General features: G+C 38.7%; 1 protein-coding gene across 4 annotated transcripts in view; it reads left to right on the top strand.

Moving 5' to 3' along the window:
• Positions 1–21,273, top strand: part of GTF2E2 (general transcription factor IIE subunit 2) — a 102,213-nt gene that overhangs the window by 42,326 nt on the left and 38,614 nt on the right. For all 4 annotated transcript variants that reach the window (XM_055348345.1, XM_019032324.3, XM_063709185.1 and 1 more), the window contains one exon: positions 3,295–3,386. In XM_055348345.1, the coding sequence (XP_055204320.1) occupies positions 3,295–3,386 (92 nt within the window). The remainder of the gene's footprint in view (positions 1–3,294; positions 3,387–21,273) is intronic.

Raw genomic sequence — 21,273 nt, 5'->3', positions numbered from 1 at the left:
TGTTCTTAAGCTAAATTCCTATATAGGAATTTGTGAGTTACTAACAAATTGATGATTCTTTAGTGTTTCATTATAAAATTTCAGATCCTTCGGTGAATACTTCAGTGCTAGGGCTGGAAGATAATGTCGGGAAAGGTAGTAACCTAGGAAACAAACAGTCCAGGTTTGCCAGCCTGATATTTCCTTCAGGAAGTGTGCATAAAATCTTATAAATTTTTCTTTTCTTGTTCTTCCTTTTCTTTCATTACTTGTTCCATATATAATTTTTGCACTCTGGAAGTGATTATTTCCATGTGGTGGTTTGATTTAGGAGGAATTATGAAGGAAAATAATTGGCTTTTAGCTCTGCAAGTTGGAAGAGGGCTCGTTTAGGTAAATATACTACCTGCATTCAAAAAATAGTCTCTAAAATGTAAATGGCAAAGTGATCTCCAGGTTGGCTCTTTAGAGACAGAGTATTTTTAGTTACTGTGTATTATTTAGAGTTATGGTCTAAGCACAACAGAATGAAGGTTTTTAATTATGGGAGTGGCTGTTAACAACAGCAGCAGACCAGGTACATGCTATGTAGACTTCTTTTTTAAAATTATAGATGAAGGCTGGGAGCGGTGGCCCATGCCTGTAATCCCAGCACTTTGAGAGGCTGAGTTGGGTGGATCACAGGGTCAGGAGTTCAAGACCAGCCTGGCCAAGATGGTGAAACCCCATCTCTACTAAAAGTACAAAAATTAGCCAGGCACGGTGGCAGTCTCCTGTAATCCCAGCTATTCAGGAGGTTGAGGCAGGAGAATTGCTTGAACCTGAATGGCAGAGGTTGCAGTGAGTTGAGATCACACCACTGCTCTCCAGCCTGGGCAACAGAGTGAGACTCCATCTCAAATAAAATAAAATAAAATAAATAAAATAAAATTATAGATGAATGGGTACATTAGTTTCTGGGGCCATAAAGGAATGCATAGAAATATCTGTATTATAGCCATTCATTCCACAAATATTTATTGAGTGTTTACTAAGCTTGACATTGAGTTAGTAGTAGATGCCAGAGACATAAGCATCATGTCTCATAAGCACAACTGTTTGTGATTCATAATTGGCCATTTGTGTGGTGTTTGTCCTTAACACATTGTCATCTCTTTTTTCATAGTCTTCCCAGTTGTTTATACAGTTGCGTGGGGTAAGCTTAATATTATTTTACTAAATTTAAACAAGGAAGCATTAAATGTGCAGTCACAGATTTCTGTACTTTGACAAAATGGCCAGTTTCAGATGGAGTAATCTGTGTAAAGGCTGTGTATCACAGGGTTTACACTGGATTTGAATCTATACTCTGCTGCTTACTACCCTCAATTTTATTATATTTAAAAGGGGACAGTAATACTTCTTAAGTTGGATTTTTTGGGAGGGATTACGTATGAATATTTGCCATAGTGTTTAGCAGATAATAAATATTGGTTACTTTTATTACAGATGTGCTGAACACCTTGGGAAAATGAACTACGTAGGTAATATTTCATAATTGAAACAGTGAATGGAAAAGCACCTATAAGGCATTCTTTTTTTAATTTTGAGACAAAGTCTCACTCTGTTGCCAGGCTGGAGTGCAGTGGCACTATCTCGGCTCACTGCAACCTCCAACTCTCTCGTTCAAGTGATTCTCCCAAGTAGCTGAGACTACAGGCACGTGCCATTATGCCCAGCTAATTTTTGTATTTTTGGTAGAGACGGGGTTTCACCATGTTGGCCAGGATTGTCTCGATTTCCTGACCTCATGATCTGCCCACCTGGGCCTCCCAACTGTAAGGCATTCTTAATGTTATTGTTACTTTTGGAAACATGGTAGACTTCAGTGTGCCAATTAATTAAGATTGTAACAAAGTTAGTTTTAAAGGAAGATTGCATATGAAGTTTCATTTTAGTCTCAAAAAAGGATACTCAATAAAGACTTCACTAATCTCAAAGGAGTATTGTATTGCCATCTAGAAGCTGTTCTTTTGGATCTCTGACAATTGTTACATTTGACTTGTGGTTGTTCTAATGCAATCTTTTGTTTAAATTATTATTACCAACCTGGTGCCAGAGATTGGTTCTCCTCTCCCCTTTTACTTAACCTCTCTCTTTGTGGATCAGCCACATGGGAACTTTATAATATCTGATCCCATGCCTTGCTAATAGAATGTGTACTTCTAAAATGTTTTTCTAGTATTTATGATGGATTTTTTACTGTTTCTGGTTATGACTAATGGAATGCATTTGTGATGCAATGGTGACATTAGGGTTTCTGCTTGTAAGAATGCAACAAAATGATAGATGTTTTGAAACAAATGATCTTTTGTACAGGGTTTTCCACACCAGATAGAGAAGGAGAGGGGGGTGTTTCTCAAAGTGGGTGGGCAGTGCTGTGATGCTTTTTAAAGTAAGCATCCATGTTCATGCAGTGGCAGTGCCTGTGGCTTTTTATTCCTAATTTATCTGTAAAGTTTACTTTAAAATAATTGTGATGTCTTTTTTCTATTAGTTTCCATTAATTCCTATTTTTTTGGTCTTAAATTGGTAAGTAGAAATTGATGTAGAAAGTGGTATATTGAACTTTTCATCCCTCAGAAGTAATCCACTCCTTGTGTTAGCTTTATGGATGGGATTGAGGTTTGTATTGTTTCCTTGTTTAATAAAGTGTACTTCTGATTATGGAGCGAGTCTAATCAGAGTTAAGATAAGAATGAGATAAAGGAGAAAGGGGCCTGGTGCAGTAGCTCACACCTGTAACCCCAGCACTTTGGGAGGCTGAGATGGGTGAATCTCTTGAGTCCAGGAGTTTGAGACCAGCCTGGGCAACATGGCGAAACCCCATCTCTACAAAAAATAAAAAAATTAGCCAGGCATGGTGGTGTGCACCTGTAGTCCCAGCCTCTCAGAAGGCTGAGGTGGGAGAATCACCTGAGCCTGGGAAGTTGAGGGTGTAGTGAGCTGTGATTGTGCCATTGAACTTCAGCCTGGGCAATGGGAATGTGACCCGGTCTCAAAAAATATAATAAAAAATAATGTGATAAAGATACTTATAAAAGAATTGTGGTTTGGTGTTTTAAGTTATTTATACTTTGTTTCTACCCTTAGTGAGAAAATTGGTACTTTAATGTATATACTCAAAGATTGTGTATTTTTCACCAGAATTTTACAGGGTAGAATATACTAGATGAAAAACTCAAGAAATATGTTACCAGCATTAAAATTATTTTAGCTGCTCAAGAGTCATAATCACACATAATATGACGATGTTATTTTGAACTTCATTTGCAGATCATAGCAATGGATCATTTAACTTGAAAGCTTTGTCAGGAAGCTCTGGATATAAGTTTGGTGTTCTTGCTAAGATTGTGAATTACATGAAGGTAAGTACTTTTCTCAAATAGCAAAAGTCCTATTTAACTTTTTGGCAAAAGAAGGAGATTAGGGTTTTCAGAAGTTAAATTTCTGTGTACATCAAAATTTATCAAAATTGTGCATTTTCAGTATGTGCAGTTTATTGTATGCCAATTATATCTCAAGCCTTTTACATTGTATTAATTTGGCATTGTGGCGAGTTACCAAAGCATATTTAATCTGCATTAACTCAAGGGTACAGTTTAAGCTCACCATTTCACTTAATAAGAGTGTGCCTAGGCAGTAGGTATATCACCTCTTAATGAATACAGGCTGGCAAAACCAATGGGAGGATGTGATTGATTTTTCAGGTTATTACTTCCATTGATGTGAGAAGTAAAAAGTACATAGTTCAGGCAGATGATGGTGATGGCTTCTCTGCATCTTGGAGGAGAAAATTAGACATTTACTGAGAGTCTTAGAAAAACATTGACTCACAAAAGAATTAGAATTTAATGTTTGATGGAAGATTTAGTATTTTTCGAATACTAAGTTTTGATCATATAAGATTTTGGCTTTACTTTGAATCTTTTTTTTTCCCCTTTTCTTTTTTTTTGAGACAGTCTTGCTCCGTTACCCAGGCTGGAGTGCAGTGGCACGATCGTAGCTCACTGCAGCCTTGAACTCCTGTGGTCAAGCGATCCTCCTGCCTCAGCCTCCCAAGTAGCTGGGACTACAGGCATGCACCACCATGTCTGGCTAATTTTCTTATTTTTAGAAGAGACGAAGTCTCACTGTGTCGTCCAGGCTGGTCTCGAACTCCTAAGCTCATGTGATTTTCCCACCTCGGCCTCCCAAAGTGTTTGGCTTTCAGGCATGAGCCACTATGCCTGACCAAGACTTTGAATCTTAACTAAATTTATTAAAGCGGGATTTCATTTTTAGCTAAGATGGCTAAGTAATTTCAAATTTGCTCCCTTCTTTTGCCAAACTCTTATTCACGATTAGTTACTAGTTGCATCTCTTGAAAAAGGCAGTACTATATTTGTTATTTTAATTTCATCCATCTATTGGTTAAAATATAAATCAGATTTTTAACTGTGCTAAGGCTTTTCTTTTGTAATTTAATAGACTTAGTGTCTAGCTGAGTCTAAATTCTGTGGTTTGTATTTGAGTTACAGTATAAATATGTTAGTATATAACTCCCCATTATTAAATAATGTATTTTGACATGTAAGTATTCACCGTTGATTCATTTCATCCATTTATTCCCCCACATGGTAAGCAGTTATGAAAATCTATTGGCTGTTTAGGGCACTAATGGTGGGAATACCCAGAAAAAAATGCACACCCTCAGGGCTGTCACTCTGTTGAGGGATACTGACATTGAAGTGTCATGTTTTTGCTACTCTGTTAATATGGTCTTCACTTCCTATGTGGCTTACTTATAACTTTGTCTGTCTTAGAACAGTGAACTTCAGAATTTTTACTTGTGCTCCCTACAGTTTGAAAAACTGTGTACCCCTTTGTACATATTTAAGTTGATAACTACACTCTGTTAGCAAAGTTTAAATAGTGGCACTATTCAAGCAAAAATTTAAATGATGACCAGAAATACAGAATTTCTGGCATATTGTAGTATTTCAATAAAATACATCAGTTTTAAATTTATCTAATGGAATCTAAATGTCATTATTTAAAAGTATAAAAGCAAACTCCCTTAATGATTGGGAATTTTAATTATTTTTTCTTTGAATATTTATGTCCCATCTGTTACTCCCTTTGAATTTTATCCAAATGTTATGTATTTTTATCTTTCAAATCATTTATTGATCATCTGTCAAACTTTTCTGCCACAATAATATGTAAATAAATTGAAATATAAATCAAAATTTAAAATGTTTTTCCTATGACCATAAAGCTCTAAGTGTTAAAAATAACTTACGGTTTGAGTTATTTTTACAATTATTGGTGCACAGTTGATTAGAATAACATACATAGATTAAAATTTTGATTAAATTCACTTTGTATCAGAAATTTATTCTTAAATGAATGCAGCTGTCTCCTCTCTTCCTTCATTAGTTCTTGTGTTTGGCAAATCTGTTCGTATTTTGAGATTTTGTAGAATTTAAGTGCTTAGACATAAATGTTCAAATATATAAGTTAATTCTAATGGAAATTTTGTGATATCAAAATCTTCCAAGTTATATGTCAAAAATCACTAGTGATTTTATCATCAAGCATCCATTAGTTAATGCTTCTGTTAGGTCCTCCTTCAGTTTTATTGAAAGCAAAAGAATGGAAACCACCCAACTTGCCAAAGGATTTGTTACCTAGTGCTTAACCATTTATTTTCTTAGCTTCTAGGAAGCATATCAAAAAGGCTTTCACAAGACTTATCAAATGTCTTATATCAGTTCCCCTCCCTCCCTTCATAGGTACTTTCTTTAAAATCTGATATATTCAGAAGCAGTTGAGAAAATAGAAATACTGTTAATTTTAATATAGCTTTGTGAATTTTTATTACAATTGTTTTTTGTGTTTAAAATATATTTTTGTGAAAACTGTTAGTATGAAGGTTTAGCTTATTCAATTTTTAGAAAATATCTCCTAGTTAACAAAGCCAGTCTCCATTGTCAAACCAACTAGCCATAACAAACTTGCTTTGAATCATAAAATTTTCCTCTATTTTAAGTTTCAAATAAATAGATTACCAGATATTTTGGATAATATGAAAACCACTGAGGAATAAATTATGGAATGCATACTAAAAGATACTGCTAAGGTATTTGAGCTGAAAATTATATGACTGAAAAAGAATTACAGTAATTTGTCAATTTTTGTAATAATTTAAACATTTCTGTGCTGCTTGTCATGTTAGATTAAAAATTAAATCAGTTAAAATATGAAGCAAGGGATATGATAAAAGTTGTGTTATTCCTTTATTTATTTATTTATTTGTTTTTGAGACAGGGTCTTAACTCTGTCACCTAGGCTAGAGTGCATTGGCACCATCCTGGCTCACTGCAGCCTCGATCTCCTAGCCTCAAGTGATCCTCCCACCTCAACCTCCCAAGTAACTGGGACTACAGGCACGTGCCACCATGCCTGGCTAGTTTTTGTATTTTTTTTGTAGAGACAGGGTCTCTCAGTGTTGCCCAGCTTGGTCTTGAACTCCTGGGCTCAGGGGATCCCTCAAGTGATCCGCCTGCCTCAGCCTCCTGAAGTGCTGGGATTACAGGCATGAGCCACTAGACCTGGCCTGTTACTCCTTTTTAAATGTGTGTTCCTGCATCTTCTGATCTCTGATCTCAGCTATTAGGTATAAATAAAAGGGAATGAATCAGAAGTAACCTTACATTTTTATTTGGGTAATTAATGAAAGAGATACCTACTGCTTAAAACTACTCAGTATGACAGCTAGCATATCTTATTTTTTGTCAGTAGAAGGTAGAAATATTAAACTGTTGAAGAACTATAATGAGAATTGACTAATTAGAATAAAACTTTAATGATACGATTTGACAAAATAGATTTTAACTACCGTATTGAGTAATGCACACTCAATCTAAAGTAATTTCTATACAGCTTTTATATAGCACAATTTGAATGACTTGGCAGTCCTAGAAAGTATTTCTTTTATATTTAAAGGAATCAGCCTCCCTAATTGATATTGTTCCAGCTCTCTAAATATGCTTTTTCTTCAAGCTAATAAATATTCAGGGAATGAGTTTTGAGAATTACTTATATTTAAATTCTCGGCCCAGCACAGTGGCTCACACCTGTATTCTCAGCGCTTTGGGAGGCTGAGGCAGGTGGATCACTTGAGTTTGAGGGCAGCCTGGCCAACATGGTGAAACCCCCTCTCTACTAAAAATACAAAAAGAAATTAACCAGGTGTGTTGGCACATGCCTGTAACCCCAGCTACTTGAGAGGCTGAGAATCACATGAGCCTGGGAGGTGGAAGTTGCAGTGAGCCAAGATTGCACCACTGTACTCCAGCCTGGGCGACACATTGAGACCTTGTCGCTAATAAAAAAATAAGAATTCTTGAAAAAAAAATTTCTTTTTATCTTTTTTTTAACCAGTGTTCTCTGTGCATTACTTTTATCATACTGTCCCCTAAGAGCAATGCGTTCTTGGACAATACTGAATGGAGGTGGGGGTGTAGGGGGAATGGTTGTTAAAGGAAACTTTAAACAATTGCTCACAGATTATGATATATTAGAATGTTCCAGCAGGGGCCAAAATATTTTAAACTCTTTGAAAAATATGTGACTGGAAAAGACAAGAAGCCCAGTAATGGATAGTTTACGGCCCCTCAGTTATCATTCACGAATGCTTCCCTGAAACCATTTTTTTGGCTTGTCTGTTTGTTTGGGTCCCTGGAGTTTATTATTCCTTCAGGCTCTGCATCATAAATTCTGAATGGAGGTGAGATTACTTTTTCATGGCGGGGGGAGGTGGAAGGTAAAGAGGAGAAGGGCTTATTTTGAAAGGGAAGAAGTACATTTGGAAGGTATCTGTAAGCAGATTCTTGGAAAGTCTCTCACTGTCTTTTGTGTACCTTTAGAAAGAAAGCAAAAGAAAGACAACAGAAATGATCCTTATAGTTGATTCATTTAATAGGGAAACTGTTTAATTGCTTAATAAGAATGATTTAGAAACTATGTGGAAAAAGTTCCAGGGGAGGCATTAGATAGGTACAGTGAGATTTATAGCAGATAGTCATAACTTTGGACAAAGTACTAAATAGAAAGATGAAAGGCAGATACAGGAACTTCAGAGTCATAATACTGAGAACATGCAGTGGAGGTGACAAACTGCCCACCTCATCTCACCAGCTCCTGAGATGGTTACTGTCATACCATAGCTCAGTAATTTACGTTGGAACAGTAACTGAGACATCAAAAAAGATTAAATTATGTTCAGTGACCTGGTTAAGATGAAAGAGGAACTTTATGGTTTATTTTAGGAGGATTTTTACAGAAATGGTTAATGTAAAACAAATTTTATTGCTTAGAGGAGTAAGTTTTAAAAGCACTCCAAGTTATCTCGAAAATCCCCTTAGGATGCCTCTTTCTTCATAGGAGACAGCACTTTAATTCTCAGATGACAAATTAAGCGTGTACTTTATTTTTGATAAAATGATTTTTCTCTTGATTTCAGCATTATTCCTTATGTCTCGGTTATGTAAAACACTATGTTGAAAAATCTGGGTTAATTTGGCTTATTCTAGCTTAGTGTTTCTCCAGTGTCATTCTCCAGCCAGCAGTATCAGCATCACCTGGGAACTTGTTAGAAATGCAAATTCTTGGGCCCCTTTCCAGACCTATTGAATTTGAAACTCTGGGAGTATAGCTCAACAGTCTTTTTTTTTTTTTTTTTGAGATGGAATCTTGCTCTGTCACCCAGGCTGGAGTGCAGTGGTGCGATCTTGGCTCATTGCAAGCTCCACCTCCTGGGTTCACGCCATTCTCCTGCCTTAGCCTCCCGAGGAGCTGGGACTACAGGCGCCTGCCACCACGCCTGGCTAATTTTTTTGTATTTTTTTAGTAGAGACGGGGTTTCACCGTGTTAGCCAGGATGGTCTTGATCTCCTGACCTTGTGATCTGCCCGTCTCAGCCTCCCAAAGTGCTGGGATTACAGGTGTGAGCAACAGTCTGTTTTTAAAAAAGCCCTTCAGGTGATTGTGATACATGCTGAAGTTTGAGAACCACTGGCCTAGCTTCTGTCTGAATTACTTCTGACAATTATTTTTGAATTTAGAAACTCTGGAGTCCATAGACATTAAATGACTGGCTCATAGACACAGTTCTGGTCCATAGTAGGACTGGGTCAAGAATATGGATCTATTTCTAGTTTTAAATAAAGTATTTAAATTATATGACAATATCTCTACTAAATACAGGTATAAAAATTTTTTAAAATATATGAACCAATTTAATCTGTTCAAATATAAGATATGAATATATATGTCCATAGATCTGATAATACATTGTGATAGAGTAAAGTTTAGGAATGTATGAGTGGTTAATATTTGAAAATTAATTAGCGTAAGTTATATTAACAGAATAAAGAAAAATCATGATCTCTTAGTGGATATAGAAAAAGTTGCTGGTAAAATTTTTTTTGTTTTTTGAGACGGAGTCTCACTCTCTTGCCCAGGCTGGAGTGCAGTGGCGCTGTCTCAGCTTATCGTAACCTCCGCCTCCTGGATTCAAGTGATTCTCCTGCCTCAGCCTCCCAAGTAGCTGGGATTACAGGCGTGTGCCACCACACCCGGCTAATTTTTTGTATTTTTAGTAGAGATGAGGTTTCACCATGTTAGCCAGGATGGGCTTGATCTCCTAACTTCGTGATCTGCCTGCCTTGGCCTCTCAAAATGCTGGGATTACAGGCGTGAGCCAACATGCCTGGCCTCTGGTAAAATTTAATACCAATTTATTATAAAAACTTGTAGCAAATTAGTAGAGGCAAAGTTCCTCAATGCAATAGAGCAGCCTTTCTCAATCTTCTTACTCTGGAAGAACTCTTGAAATAATTTTCAGGTCTCAGAGAACCCATGCAAAGAATTGCTATACCTCCGAGTTCACATATATTAACCTAATCAATAAGTTGTGGACATGATAAGTTAATAATAATTGTCAGTGCTCTTTTGACAGGAGAATATTTTTGTCTTTGCATTTATTTCGCCCAGCTTATTAGCCTGCTCTTTGTGTGTGTGGTTGCTCCCTACTCCCCAGGAAGGATCTCCACTCTTGTGCAAGTCAGTAGTATAGGCAGAGGAAACCTCAGTTTTTTTCTTTTTTAAAATTTTCTACTTGATTTCTTTTTTCACCTGATCAAAGTAGGCAACTTACTTGTTCTCAGTTGGGCAGAAGCTTGGGATAAGAAAGGAACCTTCACCCAGGTTCACATTTGTGTTGAAAGAGGGAGAAAGTATTGTTTAATTTTTTGTTTTAGTTCTTCCAGGTGGTTTTCGAGAATGCTTCAGAGTTGCTGGTATCCTTCCTCACTTTCAAGCCCAAACAGCATTACAAGATTTCTTTTGCCACATGATTTTTCCAGAGATTCAGTTTTCCTTTGAAATCCAATGTCTTGTCACTTGAAGTCAAAACATTTTTTTCTAAACTTGTTCAACTGGTTCATATTATTTTAAAAAGTCTGCCAAGAGGCTAGCTCCTGCAGTCACTCTTCATCTTCAAAGCACTCAGTAAAGGATGGCCTACTATTTTCTTGAAAGTACTTTGTAATTCAGCTTTCAGCTTCAGTGTTCTGTTGAGAATACTTCCTCTGCTAAGCCACTGGATTTCTGTATGTAGCAAGAGATTTAGGTGCTCAAGTATACTGGTCTATGTTTAATAAAGCAAATCATTTTTAAACATCATTCAAGACTTTTTTAAAATAGTGATGAGGTCTTGCTGTGTTGCCAGGCTGGTCTTCAACTCCTGGCCTCAAGCAATCCTCCTGTGTTGGTCTCCCAAAGTGCTGGGATTATAGGTGTGCGCCACTGCACCTGGCCCATTCAAGACATGTTAAATTTCATTTCCGAGGATTTTTGCTGCTAGTACCTCTCTGAAAAAAGCGATGTCCTGAGTTTTTTTTTTTTTTGCAAGAGAGGTAAAACCTTGCCGTGAGCCAGTCACTAATGGGGAACATCACTGTGGATGCCAACACAGTTTCTCTAAGATGGACTTTTTGTTTCCAGATATGAAGACACCACATTGAAAATGTCATGCCCTTTGTTTATGGTAGTTTTTTTGCAGCACAAAAATTTTTCTTGAAATTCAGCATTGTTTAAAAAAATTTATAAGACATATATAGTGAAATATGTTGGTTTGTCAGCCTGGATAAACAAGCTGTTTGTCAGTTTATTAAACCTCTTAGCATCATGTGACATGTCACCAATTTGTCAACTTACACTGTTTGAGAGTGGAGCCTTTTCAGTTTCTCATGCTGTGCATTTTACTCACTGTCATTTAACATGCTGGCATGATTAGGTTCCCATCAGTGGTGTGATTCTACCCACTATGCCCCCTTTTTAGACAATAAATTCTGCTACTAATAACGTGCTTTATGAGCTTTTTCACTGAATGTGATTTAAAAACAAAAAGATGAAGAGCTTTACTCTGAGATTCCAGTAAGTACCTTGACTTGTCCAGTAGCTGTGATTTCTATTTCAGTGATTTTTCAGTTTTGCTGGAGTCATAAATTGTTTGCCACAGATGCTGCACAATGGAATAGGACTCTTTGGATTACTAACCTAGTGAAGTTCATTGATAAGTAGTTTTCACTGTAGTGGTAGGCTGTTCTCTCTCTCTTGCTGCACTGGTGCAGTAAAATGACCCAGAAGATTATAGTTCTTTATTACTTGCCTTATTAGAATTGTTCCTGGGCCTAGGTTTGGAATTCTCTTCTCTTGTAAATTGTATCTTCAGAAATCATCACGCTGCACTGTCAGACATGTTTATAAGACATAGATGCTAGTATGTTATAAAACTAAAGGGAATAGTAACGAGAAAGTTGCAAAAAATATGAAAACTTCACAATACATTTTACTACTTTTTTCTTTTTTGAGACAGAGTCTCGCTCTGTCGTCAGGATGGAGTGCAATGGCGCAATCTCGGCTCACTGCAACCTCCACCTCTTGGGTTCAAGCGATTCTCCTGCTTCAGCCTCCCAAGTAGCTGGGACTACAGGCGTGTGCCACCACGCCCGGCTAAATTTTGTATTTTTAGTAGAGATGGGGTTTCACCATGTTGGCCAGGATGGTCTCGATCTCTTGACCTTGTGATCTGCCCACGTTGGCCTCCCAAAGTGGTGGGATTACAGGTGTGAGCCACTACTCCCAGCTACATTTTACTTTTATTGCTACATAATCCATGTTTTGCAACATTTCAGAGTGGTAAGAAGCAGTTGACTCTTGGTGTGTAAAAATTCCTTGTTTAGAATGAATGTTTTCGTTAGATTTTCTGTTATACCAGTAGAGTTTGTTTGGTCCTATAAGTCAGTGGCACTGTGTGAAGGAAGGTTGGAGGATGTAATTTGGGAAGGGAGCTGCTGACATTGTCAGCCTACTGTGCTTTTGTTTGTGCCATATAGAGCTTACCAATTATCAGTGGCCTAACTGCCCCTATTGCATCAAAAACGGATAGTGGCAGGCTGGGCACGGTGGCTCACGCCTGTAATCCTAGCACTTTGGGAGGCTGAGGCGGGCGGGTGACTTGAGGTCAGGAGTTTGAGACCAGCCTGGCCAACATGGCAAAACCCCGTCTCTAATAAAAATACAAAAATTACCTGGGTATGATGGCGCATGCCTGTAGTCCCAGCTACTCGGGAGGCTGAGGCACAGGAATCGTCTGAACCCTGGAGGTGGAGGTTGCAGTGAGCCGAGATTGTGCCACTGTACTCCTGCCTGGGTGACAGAGTGAGACCCTGTCCCTTAAAACAAAAAAACAAAAAACAACAGACAGTGCCCTCAGCGAAGTGAACATAGCCCTACTTGCACACTGCCACATGGTGCTAAAAGATTCCTTATGAAACCATTAATTTGGCTGTTCGGTAGTTGCCTGTTACTGTGAGCACCAGCATCACCTGGTGTGAGAAATTTAAAAAATGTTTATTTTTTAAAATCACGATTTCTTGTGGAACCCTAGGGTTTTGTGGAATGCTGGTTGAGAAACCCAGTGGTAAGAGGGTAACTGTGAAAACCTAGATTTCACCCTGGGATGCAAGGCTGGTTCAACATACGCAAATCAATAAACGTAATCCAGCATATAAACAGAACCAAAGACAAAAACCACATGATTATCTCAGTAGATGCAGAAAAGGCCTTTGACAAAATTCAACAGTGCTTCATGCTAAAAAAAAAAAAAACCCCTCAATAAATTAGGTATTGATGGGACATATCTAAAAATAATAAGAGCTATTTATGACAAACCCACAGCCAGTATCATACTGAATGGGCAAAAACTGGAAGCATTCCCTTTGAAAACTGGCACAAGACAGGGATGCCCTCTCTCACCACTCCTATTCAACATAGTGTTGGAAGTTCTGGCCAGGGCAATCAGGCAGGAGAAAGAAATAAAGGGTATTCAATTAGGAAAAGAGGAAGTCAAATTGTCCCTGTTTGCAGATGACATGATTGTATATCTAGAAAACCCCATCATCTCAGCCCAAAATCTCCTTAAGCTGATAAGCAACTTCAGCAAAGTCTCAGGATACAAAATCAATGTGCAAAAATCACAAGCATTCTTATACACCGGTAACAGACAAACAGCCAAATCATGAGTGAACTCCCATTCACAATTGCTTCAAAGAGAATAAAATACCTAGGAATCTAACTTACAAGGGATGTAAAGGACCTCTTCAAGGAGAACTGCAAACCACTGCTCAATGAAATAAAAGAGGATACAAACAAATGGAAGAACATTCCATGCTCATGGGTAGGAAGAATCAATATCGTGAAAATGGCCATACTGCCCAAGGTAATTTGTAGATTCAATGCCATCCCCATCAAGCTACCAATGACTTTCTTCACAGAATTGGAAAAAACTACTTTAAAGTTCATATGGAACCAAAAAAGAGTCCACATTGTGAGGTCAATCCTAAGCCAAAAGAACAAAGCTGGAGGCATCATGCTACCTGACTTCAAACTATACTACAAGTCTACAGTAACCAAAACAGCATGGTACTGGTACCAAAACAGAGATATAGACCAATGGAACAGAACAGAGCCCTCAGAAATAATACCACACATCTACAACTATCTGATCTTCGACAAACCTGACAAAAACAAGCAATGGGGAAAGGATTCCCTATTCAACAAATGGTGCTGGGAATACTGGCTAGCCATATGTAGAAAGCTGAAACTGGATCCCTTCCTTACACCGTATACAAAAATTAATTCAAGATGGATTAAAGACTTAAATGTTAGACCAAAAACCATAAAAACCCTAGAAGAAAACCTAGGCAATACTATTTAGGACATAGGCATGGGCGAGGACTTCATGTCTAAAACACCAAAAGCAATGGCAACGAAAGCCAGAATAGACAAATGGGATCTAATTAAACTAAAGGGCTTCTGCACAGCAAAAGAAACTACCATCTGAGTGAACAGGCAACCTACAGAATGGGAGAAAATTTTTGCAACCTACTCCTCTGACAAAGGGCTAATATCCAGAATCTACAAAGAACTCAAACAAATTTTCAAGAAAAAAAAACCCCCATCAAAAAGTGGGCAAAGGATACGAGCAGACACTTCTCAAAAGAAGACATTTATGCAGCCAACAGACACATGAAAAAATGCTCATCATCACTGGCCATCAGAGAAATGCAAATCAAAACCACAATGAGATACCATCTCACACCAGTTAGAATGATGATCATTAAAAAGTCAGGAAACAACAGGTGCTGGAGAGGATGTGGAGAAATAGGAACACTTTTACACTGTTGGTGGGACTGTAAACTAGTTCAACCATTGTAGAAGTCAGTGTGGCGATTCCTGAGGGATCTAGAACTGGAAATACCATTTGACCCAGCCATCCCATTACTGGGTATATACCCAAAGGATTATAAATCATGCTGGCTGTAAAGAGACATGCACGCATATATTTATTGCAGCACTCAAATGTCCAACAATGATAGACTGGATTAAGAAAATGTGGCACATATACACCATGGAATACTATGCAGCCATAAAAAATGATGAGTTCATGTCCTTTGTAGGGACATGGATGAAGCTGGAAACCATCATTCTCAGCAAACTATCACAAGGACGAAAAACCAAACACTGCATGTTCTCACTCATAGGTGGGAATTGAACAGTGAGAACACTTGTGTTGCGGGAAGTCAGGGACCCCAAATGGAGGGACCGACTGAAGCGATGGCAGAAGAACGTGGATTGTGAAGATTTCATGGACATTTATTAGTTCCCCAAATTAATACTTTTATAATTTCTTATGCCTTTCTTTACTCCAATCTCTAAACACAAATTGTGAAGATTTCATGGACACTTATCACTTCCCCAATCAATACCCTTGTGATTTCCTATGCCTGTCTTTACTTTAATCTCTTAATTCTGTCAGCTGAGGAGGATGTACGTCGCCTCAGGACCCTGTGATAATTGCGTTAACTGCACAAATTGTAGAGCACGTGTGTTTGAACAATATGAAATCTGGGCACCTTGAAAAAAGAACAGGGTAACAGCAGTGTTCAGGGAATAAGAGAGATAACCTTAAACTCTGACCACTGGTGAGCCGGGTGGAACAGAGCCATATTTCTTTTCTTTCAAAAGCAAATGGGAGAAATATCGTTGAATTCTTTTTCTCAGCAAGGAGCATCCCTGAGAAAGCAAATACGCGCCTGGGGGTAGGTCTGTAGACGGCCCCCCTGGCTGTGGCCATCTTCTATGGTCGAGCTGTAGGGATGAAATAAGCCCCAGTCTCCCATAGCGCTCCCAGGCTTATTAGGACGAGGAAATTCCCGCCCAATAAATTTTGGTCAGACCGGTTGCTCTCAAAACCCTGTCTCCTGATAAGATGTTACCAATGACAATGGTGCCGGAAACTTCATTAGCAATTTTAATTTCACCCTGGTCCTGTGATCCTGTGATCTCGCCCTGCCTCCATTTGCCTTGTGATACTCTATTACCTTGTGAAGCACATGATCTCTGTGACCCACACCCTATTTGTACACTCCCTCCCCTTTTGAAAGTCCCTAGTAAAAACTTGCTGGTTTTGCAGCTTGTGGGGCATCACGGAACCTACCAACATGTGATGTCTCCCCTGGATGCCCAGCTTTAAAATTTCTCTCTTTTGTACTCTGTCCCTTTATTTTTCAAACTGGCCGACGCTTAGGGAAAATAGAAAATAACCTACATGACTATTGGGGCAGGTTCCCCAATACCCTTGGACACAGGAAGGGGAACATCACACACGGGGGCTTGTTGTGGGGTGGGGGGAGGGAGGAGGGATAGCATTAGGAGATATACCTAATGTAAAGGACAAGTTAGTGGGTACAGCACACCAACATGGCACATGTATACATATGTAACAAACCTGCAGGTTGTGCACATGTACCCTAGAACTTTAAAGTATAATAAAAAATATATATATATAAGAACCCCCTAGATTTAACATCATACTTAACGATGAGATAGCAAATGTGTTTTCTTTAGGTCAGCAAAAAGACAAGGATACCAAATTGTCACACCTTTTGTTCTGTATTGTACTGGAAGTTCTTCCTCGTGCAGTAAGGCACGAAGGAAGTAGTAACATAAAAATTGGAAAGGAAGAAGTAAAACCACAGATGATGTGATTAAGTATGTAGAAAAGCTAGAAGAATCTGGGAACTACTGGAATTAATAGGTATATTCAGTAAGGTTACCAAATAAAGATGAATCTACAAAAATCAATTTCTACAAATTTTCAATAAAAAGATAAGAAAGTGAAATAAAATACGAAAGGCAGCACACCAAAAGTCATCCAATAATTAGGAAGAAATTTAACAAAGATGTTTTCTTTGCTGAAAACTAAATCAAGTCTCTAGTTGTAGGGCATTATGTATGTACTCTCTGTAAGCACTCTTTCATTTTTCTTTTTAATTCCTGATCTATGAGGAAGGGATTTTCAGTTTCTCTTGATCTTTTATTGTTCATCACTCATTTTGATCCAGTAGCTTCCCCTTAGCAACTTGATAGTTGCATTTTTGGCTTCTGTGTTTACAAAGCTCAGTGAAAATGGTTAGGCTTTCATGCATCGATTATTACTTCTGTCATTACTTTTGTTCTGATTCCAATAATTCCATTTATTTTTAATTTAAAAACAATAGTACAAGGCTAGTAATTTTTACATTTTTCTTGAGGTGTATTATTCGCTTATATTTCCAGGTTAGGTTGGCCTTTTGGTAATTTTGTATTTGATTGTAATGGGGAAAAAAACTTTTAATGTAAAGGAAACAAAGGAAAATAGATCAAATTTAATAATGATAATGGAGAATATGGAAAAATATTTTGAAAGGGTTGTATTGGCTCTCCTTAGACAAGTAACCTCCATTATTCCTTCTAGTTTAGGCTATGTGCTTCCAGATCCATATATCCAAAAGTCTACTGCACTGCTCTCCTCCGTTTTTTCTTAGCTACCTCATTTTTTTTTTTTTTTCCAAGATGTAATATCACTCTGTCTCCCAGGCTGGAGTGCAGTAGCGCAGTCTCGGCTCATTGCAACCTCCGCTTGCTGGGCTCAAGCGATTCTCCTGCCTCAGCCTCTTCAGTAGCTGGAATTATAGGCATGTGCCACCATGCCTGGATAATTTTTGTGTTTTTAGTGGAGTCGAGGTTTCATCATGTTGGCCAGGCTGGCCTTGAACTACTGAACTCAGGTGATTCACCCACGTCAGCCTCCCCAAGTGCTGGGATTACAGACGTGAGCCACCGTGCCCAGCTTGGCTAACTCTTATTAAAATTTTCTTAGCTTACTGTTTGTACATGTGCTAGTGTATTACTCTATCAATACATTGTATATGTTATAAGCTTACACAAAAATAAGAAATGAAAAAGAGATAAAAGGTAAAATACACTTTTAAAATAATTTTTTTAACAGTATAAGAAGCTCTTTTTATGACTGAAAGCAGTACGATTGAATGAGTGCTGTGTCAAACATCTTCATTTAACCTTTTCTTACAAAGTGATGAAGGTCTCGTTTTAGGTTTAGTTTGTTTGGAACCTTGGTTTTAATTGATGTCATAGCAATAAAGACCCTTAGCAAAGATTTATAGATCTCAAAGGAATGAATGTGTGTATGTATACGTGTGTGTGTGTGTTTGTGTGTGTGTGTGTGTATAAGTTTCCTATTGCTGCTGTAAATTACCACAACTTTAGTGGCTTAAAACAACAGAAATTGGTTATCTTCCAGTTTTGGAAGTCGGAGGTTCAAAAGGCAGACTTGCTGGGCTAAAGTCAGAGTATAGGCAGGTTTGGTTCCTTCTGGAGACGTAAAGGGGAGCATCTCTTTACTCTGTCAGTTTCTACAGGCCACCTGCATTCCCTGACTCATAGTCCTTCCTCCATCCTCTTCTGTTGTCACATCTCTTGATATTCACTCGGACTCTCCTGCGTCCCTCTTTCCCTTTTAAGGGACACCTGGAAATCTGCAATAATGTCTCCTATCTCAGGATCCTTGGTTTAATCATGCCAATGAAGTCCCTTTTGTCATGCAAGATAACACAGCCACAGGTTTATTTGGATGCGCATGTTTTTGGAGGGAGGGTATGCATTATTCACTCGGCAGCTATAAATCATTGTTAGAAAATTGTGACACTGATTTATTTTAATCCCGACAATTTGGCTAGTAAACTCCCATTTTAAAAAATATGTCAGTTTGGCCAGGCGCAGTGGCTCACACCTGTAATCCCAGCACTATGGGAGGCTGAGGTGGCCAGATCACGAGGTCAGAAGTTCGAGACCAGCCTGACCAACATGGTGAAACCCCGTCTCTACTAAAAATACAAAAATTAGCCAGGTGTTATGGTGCACGCGTATAGTCCCAGCTACTTGGGAAGCTGAAGCAGGAGAATTGCTTGAACCTGGGAGGCGGAGGTTGCGGTGAGCCGAGATCATGCCATTGCACTCCAGCGTGGGCACCAAGAGCGAAACTCCGTCTCAAAAAAAAAAAAAAAGTCAGTTTATGCAAAATATATCAAAATGGATTATAATTTTTAAATTACTGACAATTTTGATTTTAAACTCATAGAAGGGTTTTGTCTGGAAGACTTTTTAAAAATAAAGATTATAAAACAGCACTCAAAGTACTGTAAAACTATTGAAGTAGACTGGGCATGGTGGCTCATGCCTGTAATCCCAACACTTCGGGAGGCTGAGGCAGGTGGATCATGAAGTCAGGAGATCGAGACCATCCTCGACAACATGGTGAAACCTCGTCTCTACTAAAAATACAAAAATTAGCATGGTGTGGTGGCACATGCCTGTAGTCTCAGCTACTCGGAGGCTGAGGCAGGAGGATCACTTGAACCCTGGAGGTGGAGGTTGCAGTGACCCAAGATTGCACCACTGCACTCTAGCCCGGTGACAAGGCGAGACTCCATCTCAAAGAAAATAATAGTGAAGGTTAGAAAATAGTTTGTCAAAATTTTAAGATATGCAGATATGACAGTTTTTATTCTTGTACCTTTTAAACTCAGAAATCACATAATGATGGAAATATTTCCCAGTCTTTTCAAAATGCTCTTTCCATGGCATGAATTTATTTCAAAAAGCGGCTACTTTTACACATCATTAAATGCCAGCTTTACTTTGAAGGAATAGATGGCTTATTTTAATTATTTTTAAAATAATTGTTAGCAAACTATAAATAGCTGCTATAATCGTAGAATATTGAGCAGATTTGAAACATTTTGCCTTTTTGTAAGGAGAAATTTGTAATTCATTTCTTACAGCTTTGTGAAACCATTGTACAATGTCTACCTTTGAAAGGTCTTAAAAAAAAAATTCGCCACAATCCATCTTATAACAGGCCAGTCTCACTGTGTTGCAGAATCCTGAAAGTGAAGGAATGAGCGAGGCCATGCATGCTGGGCCCTTTGTCATGTGAGATTCCCAGGCCTGCCTCAGGATTCCTCCATGCATGTCACGATTGGAAATGTGGATGTCCTGAGATGAAGCGAAGGAGCCACTTTACTATTGGTGGTGAAGGAGCCACTTTACTAATAGTATTTGTCAGTCCACATATTCACTATTAGTAAAGCGTAACTCCCCCTCGCCCCCCGAGACAGAGTGTTGCTCTGTCGCCCAGGCTGGAGTGCAATAGTGCAACCTCGGCTCACCGCAATCTCTGCCTCCTCAGTTGAAGCGATTCTCATTCCTCAGCCTCCTGAGTAGCTGGGATGACGGGCATGTGCCACCATGTCCGGCTAATTTTTTGTATTTTTAATAGAGACAGGTTTCACTATGTTGGTCAGGCTGGTCTTGAACTCCTGGCCTCAAGATCCACCTGCCTCGGCCTCCCAAAGTGCTGGGGTTACAGGCATGAGCCACTGTGCCCAGCCTAAGTAAAGCATAACTTTTAAATGGAAATTAAAGACAATTTTAATAAATGTTCTAAAGAATCATCCCGAGGTACCCACTTTTGTGCCCCTGGGGTGTGTACACCCCACGTAGGAGACCACTGTGCTGTACTATAGCTGCCCGGTGTTTCCCTGTATTCTAGTTATCATGTCGTCATTCAAGGTCTGTCCAGTTTTCTCTTTCATTTCTTCTGATTGAAGATGCCTTCCTGACAGATAGTTGTTTACCTAGCTTTTTTTTTTTTTTTGAGACAAGATCTGGTTCTGTCACCCAGGCTGGATGGAGTGCAGTAGCATGACCACAGCTCACTTGCAGCGTCTGCCTCCTGGGCTCAAGCAGTCATTACAGCCTACCAGGAACTGGGACTACAGGCATGTGCCACCATACCTGATTAATTTTTGTATATATGCAATTTTTTGGTAGAGTCAGAGTTTTGCCGTGTTGTCCAGGCTGGCCTCAATCTCCTGGGTTCAAGCAACCTGCCCACTTTGACCTTCCAATTTGCTGGGATTCAGGTGTGAGCCACTATGCCCGGCCATATCTAACTTTTGTAGCTTGTATGTTTAGCTTCTCCCCTCTATTGGGAGCTCTTCTGCTCTAAAGGCAGAAGTAGTTTGCATTTTATTGTATGTCTCATTGCAGTACTCTCAGCACATAGTAGTTACCACTAAATATTTGAATGAATAAGTGAATGAATTAACAGCAAATGCTCAATGAATGGTTCTTTTGTGTGGTGTGTTAAGCTTATGTCTCTATCTGCTGTCTGTACCTTCTAGTTTGGCGAAGTGGCTGTTTAGTTTTCCAGGGCCTGACTGAAGCCCAGTGAGGTTC

This window comes from Gorilla gorilla, chromosome 7 (assembly GCF_029281585.2).
Source record: "Gorilla gorilla gorilla isolate KB3781 chromosome 7, NHGRI_mGorGor1-v2.1_pri, whole genome shotgun sequence".
Taxonomy (NCBI): Eukaryota; Metazoa; Chordata; class Mammalia; order Primates; family Hominidae; genus Gorilla; species Gorilla gorilla.
Note: the sequence above shows the minus strand (reverse complement) of the source record. Positions and strands in the feature narration are given on the sequence as shown.